This window comes from Anabas testudineus, chromosome 1, assembly GCF_900324465.2.
Source record: "Anabas testudineus chromosome 1, fAnaTes1.2, whole genome shotgun sequence".
In the NCBI taxonomy this organism is placed as follows: domain Eukaryota; kingdom Metazoa; phylum Chordata; class Actinopteri; order Anabantiformes; family Anabantidae; genus Anabas; species Anabas testudineus.
Window position 1 is genome coordinate 8,037,254 of NC_046610.1, and position 9,564 is coordinate 8,046,817.

General features: G+C 38.3%; 1 protein-coding gene across 2 annotated transcripts; it reads left to right on the forward strand.

Annotated features, from left to right (window-relative positions):
- Positions 1–1,356: 1,356 nt before the first annotated feature.
- tmem154 (transmembrane protein 154) lies at positions 1,357–8,786 on the forward strand. 2 transcript variants are annotated; one of them, XM_026360431.1, is made up of 9 exons: positions 1,357–1,561; positions 2,234–2,305; positions 3,346–3,393; positions 3,714–3,758; positions 4,015–4,197; positions 4,476–4,530; positions 5,376–5,449; positions 5,950–5,992; positions 7,786–8,786. In XM_026360431.1, exons 1-8 carry the CDS (start codon positions 1,468–1,470, stop codon positions 5,979–5,981), a joined length of 603 nt encoding a protein of 200 aa, XP_026216216.1. In that variant the 5' UTR covers positions 1,357–1,467; the 3' UTR covers positions 5,982–5,992; positions 7,786–8,786. The 2 variants fall into 2 exon arrangements, with proteins under 2 accessions (XP_026216216.1, XP_026216215.1); XM_026360430.1 differs by having other exon boundaries at positions 1,360–1,561; positions 5,376–5,452.
- Positions 8,787–9,564: the final 778 nt, after the last annotated feature.

The window sequence follows — 9,564 nt, forward strand, 5'->3', positions numbered from 1 at the left end:
GGTGGGATCTATGTTCATACTGCTTAATATTTACATTCAAGTTAAATTTATCCCAACAGAAATGAGTTTTGTTTGAACATGTTGTTCTGGATTACTTCACCCTTCCAGTATTACCAAATACTTGAGTTGTTGCTCAACCCTGGCTCTCTAGAAGACGTGGCTACAGCACATTTCCAATAATGTGCTGTAGTATAAAATGTTTTAATGACTTTTGTCTGTGGCTGTAAAATGCACAACCCCCAGCTGTGATGCTGTCCACCACCATCTTCTTGGTTCAGTGTTAAAACCACACATCTTCTCTTCTCACTTGTTTTCTGAGCTCGTTTTTTCGCTGGGTTAAAGTTGCAATCGTTAGACAAATTTTAAAAAGTGCCACTGTTTTGATAACTGAGAACGTCACTTTTCTTCTTCTTAAATAAAATTAAATGTTGCTGAATGTTGTGTCATCTCCCACACACGTTTTCCCCTGAGAGTAGCTGCAGTTAACACACACACACACACACACACACACACACAAACTGAAAGGTACTAGTTGATACGTTTTCATTTTTCCAATTAGCTCAATTAGCAGGTAGTTTTTAAGAGTGTTAAAACATCACAAATACACCTCTATTTTGTGTTGGAATCACAAAACCGCCCCTTGTGAAAGTCATGTCAAGCAGCCACCAACAGAATAGCTGTAAAATTAAGGGAGTTTGTGTTTTCAGCGACGTGACACTGCAGCAAAGTCATTAATATACAGTTCAGGTGTGAAGGTGTCACCTTAGCCCACAGACCTTTAAGACTGGAGCATTGTGACAGTCATTTATCTCTGCTCTCTGACAGTTAACAGTATTAATTCAAGATTCACATGATAATATAATAATAATATAATAAAAATATTGATTAATCAGTAGTTGCAGTCCTGAAATGAAGTTACTAAACATGCTCAGTGTTAAATTAGGCCGCACCATGATCACAAACAGATAATAAACACAACTCATCAAGCGTCATTCTTTTATCCTTCATCAGAGTTATTTACAGTATGATCCTGCCTGAGCTGAGTATCAAGACACAGATCAACAAACCAACAAAGACACAGTAAATTTACAGTCTTGAGGTTATTTTAAGCAGCAGCTGCGCACATTAACACATTTTTCAGGATACAGTGGGCCAACTGGCACCCACTGAGCTCATGCAAACACTTTTTTCCTTCCTTTAAGTTTGTTCAGCTTCCCCCTCACTCTGTCGAGCCGCATACCTCACCAGCAGGAATGTGATTGTACTGCAGCCGAGGAGTCGTCCGACTTGTGGCTACAGGCTCACAGTTGATTGCATCACATCCGAGTGAGTTATCTGTGTGAGTCTGAGGGTGTGTGAGGGTGTTTTTTTTTTTTCTTCTTCTTTTTCTTTCCATTAACGTGTGAAGTCAAATCAGGAAGTGTGATGCTGTGACAGTGCAGAAGAAAACGGACACACAATGGCACTATGCCTGCCTCCCAGCCTGGTAACATGAAAGGTGTCTGGGCGAAGACCCCTCTGCTGCTGCTGCTGCTGCTGCTGACCTCGCTGACTCGGACAGGTAGGACCGGGATCTTGTGTTTTTAACAGCACCACACACTCTCCGCTTTCCTGTCTCCTCCCTGTTTTTTCCTTAGCGTGTTGACTAAAAGTAACTAGTGTTTATTGGGTTAATGTTGGAAAAACAATGAAGAACTTTCATATTTCTTTATAATGATTGTCTTTATATGTTAATACGAGACATAGTTTTAAATCAAAACTGACATTTAGAAACTCCAACTAATCAGTTTCAAATCTGTATGAAGCAAAGATCAGAGCAACCAACTGTAAAACGTACAGTACACAGCTGACTAGTGTTCTTCCCCTGTTTTATTTCAAATCTGTCATCTTCTTCTAGGCAGGAGAAACATTTTTCACCAGGTTAAATATTGTACAACATGGCAAAGCACTGTTGCAAACTAATTACTCAACGTGTTGAACATTTCCACCTACTCCTCTCTGTCCAATATATGAATTTTGCAACAGTTTTGATTTTTTCTGCAACTGAAATCATGTTAAACGGAAGTCTGAGCAAGTTCCTGTATGATATAACTGACATCTGCTTCACATGTTGTTTTTGAAACCTAGATAATAAATCCCTCGCAGCACTAACAGTTTTGTTTGGCTTGTTTTGTAATTGTTTTATTATGTGACAGTGACATGATATAAAGTAATAGGAAATGTTGATTTGCAGCGTTGTGCCAAGACGATGAACCACAGGCGGAAGAAGAAAACACTGATGACTCAGTTGATCCAGAGGCCACAGGTCAGGACACGAATAATACGACACAGAAAATAGAAAACGACCAAAAGTATAGAGACGGGGGTATCAGCATATAGTGCCCATGTTCTTTATTTGGTTTGACATCCTAGTTAAAATGTAAAAAATATTAATATTTCCCCTCTGTTTAACCAAAGATATATCTCACTGAGGTCTCACATTCATAATACACCTTGTCATCATAAATACAATACAAATAACAGCTGTCACATGTTGTAAAGCTATAAAAACAATGGCTGGTTATGGTGAGAAATGTAATCTTACAGGTGTGAGATTCTAAAACACCAAAATGTAAAAACACGAACTTTAAATGCAGAGAAAAGTTTAAATAATACCACTAAATTGTTTTGCTCTGGGGACATTGTGTTTGGTTCTGGTCTCTACTTTTGTACTGTGTAAAGATAGATAAGAGTGGGGAGATTCTATCTTTGTGGTGACAGTTTGGGGAAAACCCATTCATGTTTCAACATGGTGAAGATGCAGTTTTCAGAGTCTGCTGTGGAACAACCTGTCTGACCTGCACAGAGCCCCTGGGTCAGCAGAGGGGAATCTGATCGCAGCCTCAAAGCTTCCATCACTCAACCAGGAACTGGAGGTTCCAAAATCCAGTTTAAATCCTGATCCTGCATGTTTCAAACAGTCTGAATTCAAGTCTGCAGCTTTTCTTGAATTTGAAACTGTGAACTGTGTGGGATCCACCTTCCCCTGGTTCTCACAGTCACAACTTCTGCTCTCTACACTTAGTGCACAGCTATACTGTTGGATTAAGATGTTGGCTCTACACCTGCACAGTGACAATTAGCTTAATCTTCATCTTATAATTAGAATTCTTTAAACTGTATTTATTTTATGCTTTTAAACAAACTGCTCTGTAAAACAGTGACTGTCCAAGACAGATATGGGAATACGGATCCTCATGTCCACATACTTTTTGTTGTTTATAACAACTTGACACATTAAAATCCACAAGTACTGTAAATATTGTCATGATGATGATGTTGATGTGGGATTTTGTGTGTTTGTAGATGCTCATTCCCCGTTACCCCCAGAAACCTCACCTACACCAGCTCCAGGTAAGTTCACAACATCATCTAAGCTACATGATGCTGTTTTTCTTTCTGATATATATAATATTATTAAGAGAAGATTACTTTTTTTAACCATGAGCACACAGTTTAATACAAAATCATACATTTAGTCATTAATATACATTTCTAAATGTTTTTTTCTCCAGATCCTTTTATCTATTGGGTTTTCTTAGTGCTCATGTGTCCTGAGAATGGGTCAAAAATAATAATTTACAGTACAACCAGACGTCACTGACTGAGCATTGACCCTCAAAAGACCATCACTGAATCTAACGTTCTCCTTTTCTGTCTTGATGGGACTTTAGAAGAAGGCAGTGGCTCGGGACATCGCCGGAGCTTCGAAACTTCTGGTCTGTCAAACATAACATGTGATCACGTGTATAGCATGTATAGATTTGTTTCTAGATTCTGTGAAAGTAAAAATAATTTTATATGCAGGTTACTTTTATTAATCATTAGGCAGATAACAGGACTCTGAGCTGTAACAAGTGCAAACAGATGCAAAGAAAGAAGATTCTGCATTTGGCAGTGGTTATTGTAATTGAGGTGGCAAATCACAGGTCTTTACCAGGAGTTAAACCTAGCTGCATTGTGTTGCTTCTGCAGGCGTTTTAGAAACAACTGAGGAGCCCAGCTTTACGGGACTCACCACCACAACAGTGGAGACAGAAGGGGACCTGTATCTCATCATCATCATAATTCCTGCAGTGCTGGTGGTCGTAATCATCGGCTTGATAGTCTGCGGTATTTTTATCTGTCGAAGGTCGAGCAAAAATTCAAAAAATGAAGGTATGTTCATTTAAAGCATCAGCTCACCTGTCCACACAGGTCTGTGTACTGTGCTGTCACATTTTCTGTTGATGCCGTAAAAATGTCCAGTTGCCATCTACAAATCTTGAAATGCAATCTTCTGTTTGTATTAGTGCATCTAAAGTTACAAGAAAAAATAGTTTTATAGACACCTTGAAGCTGTTGACTCAATATCTACATGTATTCAGCTTATGAATTGTTTATTTTTGCCTTTTCCTGATGTTAAATATGATTGAAGTGCGTTCTTTTTTTCACAGTGCTAAGAAAAGAAGATCCCTATTTAGATGAATCCTGCACAGAGAAGGTGCCAATGTAAGTTTTAAAAATGTAATCTAATGAAATGTTCAACAGCTGCTAATTTAAAGGACAGTGTCTTCGTGTCTAATGCTTAGTAAGACTTCCACTTTAGTGTGTCATTATCTGTTTGGAAACGATGACAAAGCAGGTCAGGATTTCCTGTGCATATGACAGTGTGGCAGACCATCGTGTCACCACGGGTTCTCATGTGGTTATACCATAGTTTTTCTTTGTTTTTCTGGTATTTCCTCACCTACTTACATCCACAACAGCTCAAAAATCCTCTATCCTTCGCCTGACTGAACTACATTACTTTGTCTCTTCTTACTGTGCAACTGCAGACAAACGCAATGATTTAAACACATTTCAAATAAAAACAATAAGGACTAGAATATCACAAGCCTAAACAATTAAAGAAAAACATTTAGCCAACATACAACAAAATATTTAAACTAGTAAAATTAAACTGATTCTACAAGAGTGAAACTGTTTGATAGTGCTGCATTCATGCACTGTTGACAGAATAGGAAAAACTAACTGTGTTTTCAATCATTATTCCAAGATAGTTTGTCTTAGTGCTAATCTTATAGTCGCAGCAAATAAACAACCTAAAGTAACTACTTATACTTTTGTTCTGTTATGTAGTTATAAAAGTTTATTATCAAGTGAAGCAAGAAACAAACAGTGCATCTAAATTAGTTGAATCAGCTGTGAAACAATGAACAACAAGTTAGCAAGCTGTTGCTAACACACAATAACATGTTTAACTATGAGCTGTAACTAGAAACTTTTCTCAGAGGCACTATGATGTTGGTTATTGGTCATTGTGTTTAATCTGTTAAATATTTTGTGCATTTTAGGCCCATGTTTGAAGAAGACGTGCCCTCTGTACTGGAGCTGGAAATGGAGGAGTTGGACCAGTGGATGAACAAAGGTGGTGAGTTTCTAGAAGCTTGAACAGAAGAAAAGAAAGAATCTAGAAAGAATTTAAAATGGGCCACCCAAGTATTTTAATAGTTTATTCACTCGCCTCTTCCCATTACAACTGAAACCTGATTTTCCTGTGGGTAGTATCATCACATCCACTGACTGCACATTAATGTGCAATTACTGTGCAATAGAGAGTAAAGTAAAGAAAGTTAAAGAAGGTCTAATTAACCGGAAAGTTTCACAGGGAACATTTACAGCAGTGACATGAGTTTACAGTGTAAAGTTTATCCAGCAGAGGTCACTGCTGCTTAGCAAGAAGTAAACATGCAGTATTTCGAAGAACCTGAGGTCACTGTCTGATGTCAGTTCACATCAGTAATTTTACCTTATTCTGTATATTTCTTTGTATTTTATTGCAACATATCTAAGACATTTATGATTATATCTTTAAGGGTTTCATGAATATACTGTATATTTATAGGTTTGCTTGTCTTTTTGTTTTAGGTGGAACAGCAGAGGGCTCTAAAGATGCATAATTAGAATTATGGTGAGTATATTTTACACTTATTGAAACATCCTGATAACACTTCATTCTTCACTTTGGAAAATCCATTAATTCAAAAATTACTTTTTCAGATAACAAAACAGCATACAATAAAAGAGCTGTATTGACCATACTGTGTAGTACCTTTTGAATTTGTTAGCATTTTCCTTTCTGTACTTCTGTGAACCTTGAATTTTTGTGGCAACATTAATGACAAAATCACAGGATGAACAGTTCTGCAATTACCTACATCTCATTATGAATAGCCTCAAAACAGAAACCTATGTAGAGTTCACAGTCCACACATTTCAATTAATAGTTACACACAGCTGGTAATACATTGTGTGCATGTATTGTGAACACAACACAAATCCACAGTTGACCTTGGTAAGAAGAAGTCTCTCTAAATCATTTCCACTTTTCTGCCAGCCTCTGTTTGTTTAGATGCACCAGCTGGTGTCAGGGTAACTATGACTGATCAACTGTGACCTTTCTGTCATTCCACATGGTACTGTTTGAAAAGCTCAACCAACCCTTAACATCTGTTAGTGATTACAACAGCCATGCGTGGCCACAACTGTTGCCTCAACGTAACCCTGGGATATTCTTCTTACTGAACGGGCTGGGAAAGTTAGAGCAAGGTCCATTCCACTAACTGTTGACCAACATCATTCACACACACCGCTTTTTCTCAGGATTTGATTTCCAAAGCCGTGTCAGGATTAGAGGGCACTTTCATTCCACACGGAGGCACTCTGTACACATTTGGTTACACAAGAGATCTCAAAACAGAAGTAAGTGTGATGTTCCTGCTGCTGCAGTTGCACAATGTGATGCCATCGACTGCAGCAGCTGCGCCCTGTTCGCTAGACCTGTGAAATTCCACAGTAACTCTGGCACAATAGTGGATCAAATTAAAGGGAAAAAAAAACATGCACAATGTGGTCGAAGCTGCTTAAGAAGCAGGTTTTAAAACCAACCAATAACACTATGTTGGAGGAGGTTGAACCACAGTGGAGCAAACTTAGCAAAGTGGTATTTTAACACAATGGGATGAAACTAAGTTAAAAACCAGCAAAAGTCACTCTAGTTAAGTGCATAAATGTGTACTTTTAGCATTTGACTTGATTTGATCTCATCCTCCACGTGCAGCACTGATAGAGCATCAACTTATAAGGTTTTCTGGCAAACTTGATTCGCAATAGTTGTCAGCTCAGTGGACACGGAGCAGGATTAGCGTTCATGTCTTTTAGCTGTTTTGGTCTGTCTGCTGTTTGGTGATTTGTAGGTAATGTATAGTTGTTTTGTCTGTTCTGTCTGTTATTCATTAAATAAAAATTATGAACTGTAAAAGTTGGAAAACAGGTAAGTAGGCGAGTTGGCCAACACTGTGTCTCACTTGTGTTTGTGTGCACAGTGCATTTAATAATAATAATGAGTTCAGCTTACACCAACCAGTAGTGAAAGTGTAGGTTGTGCTGTGGTTGGTGTTGTTGGAGCTTGTCAGCATCACGTGTTTTTTAAGTGGAAGGTGAGTCTGACTTGATTCTCAGTGATTACAGTAGTATGCAGTGGCTGGACTACAGGACAGTAGGTGTGAGGGACACTGGTTGGGCGTGCCTTCCCTGCAGCCAATTTCTTTTCCTCGTCTTCTTTGTAGCTTGCCAGTAAAATATTGCAAAAATGTGATGTAGGAAGTAGGAAATTTCCTACATCAAATTTCCTGAACTCATCAGCGAACTCCATGACCAAAGTTTATAGAAGGCTGACGCTGTCACCTCTTTCTCCCATGATAGCTTTACTGCAGGTAAACAAAGGACGTATACAAGGACACACAGTCAACAATGCATCGTTGCCAACTTGGATGTTCTGACCTTTCTACAGCAATCCGGCAACATTTATGACCACAGGGGCTGATGTGACTGCCAGGAAACAACATCACAACACTTAAACGACACTTACAGACATTACTTTCATTTTCACAGGAAAATAATCAGGTGGAGAAATTCATATCAAATTCCTCCACACAGTCTTCAGTGTCTCCTTTGTTATGACAGTGATCAGTGTTTTGCATTTATTGTTGTGTTGTTTCTTCTGTGCTTTGCTTTTTTTTTTGTGTATTTAGCTGTATCTGTTATGCCAGGTAAACGTACAGTATTTTTTTGTTGTAAAAGACAAACACGGTGCTGTAGCTACCAAACCCCCGAGTTCTGCTGATTCATGCTGTTAAAGACTATGTGTTCATTTTAAAGTGTACACATCTACACCCCTCACAGATATAATTGCTCATAGTGTCTGTTGATGGCTTCTCTTTTTCAGCTCAAAGCCTCTTCGTTGTGTTACAGTGTGACTCCCTCCAGCTGCAGGTTTTAATGGGGAAATCCTGTTGAACATGTAGGCATGCGTGACAGTAAAAGGCCACTCTTTCATGCTGGTGCAGAACTGGTTAAAACTTGTGTTTTTATGTGTGTTTTCTTTCAAAAAGCTAAGATAATAACTCTCTGACTGAATCCTTTATGTTTACTGTTGCTGTTGTGATGCTTTGTTACCACTTTCAGGCTTTTAAGTATCGAATCTAAGCTGTCATGACACTGATCTATATGTGAGCACAACTTTTTGTAAGTGTCACTCAGTATTTTGCAGGATCTTGCACTGTAAATACCAAAACAATACAAAAAGATTAATTTCAAGGTGTGCCTTTTGTATATATGTCATATAAGACTAAAGTATTGAATGTTGCTGAATAAGCTTGTATATGTTACAATAAAGTAAATCTCTTGATGGTATGAGTATTAAATGCAAGTAGCATGACTCTACTCTGGGTTAATGGATGGGAAATGTTAGTCACAGAGTGGCTCATCCACTTTGGTCTGTCAATCCATCAATGATCCTTCAATGACTGGTTCTCTGGATTTTCCTTTAGTGCAAAGGTTGACAAACATTTATTTGGGTGAAATTGAAACTATGAAATGCCATAAGGTATAGTGTAGTTATTCAAGGTGCTCAGAGGATGGATACGATTGATTTTGACAGTGCTGTGACTTTATAGCGCCAGCAGCATCTTCAAGTTTTGTTTTTATTTTCCATAAAATATCTTGACATTTACACAAAGAACAGGCAAAAACATTTGTCACAATCAGTAAAACACTTATGAGATTTGATACACACATTTACATTCCCCTCAGGATGACTTCTGAGTACTATGGTGATGTCCTAACTTCACTAGCCCCATCATCAGGTTAAAATTTTAATATAAAGGAACTAGACAATCCAGTGTGCAGATAGAAAAGAGGCTTCCAGCAGGTGATTACCATCCCTTTTGGCAGCCGTTGGACCAGGATCCTTCTCTGACACTTCAAAATACCAATCTAGGTCGTACTCACTTGATGCCACTATGCCCGTGCACTTACTAATTAAGATTATAAACATTATACCTGCTTAACATGACTTTGTTAGCATTGTCAGCCTCTCAGAGTTACTAGGATGGCTGTACTCATGTCTCAGGCTGTCTGTATGCGCAGTCACTACATTTGTTGCTTTTACATGTATGCATGTATATAAGCAAATACATTTTA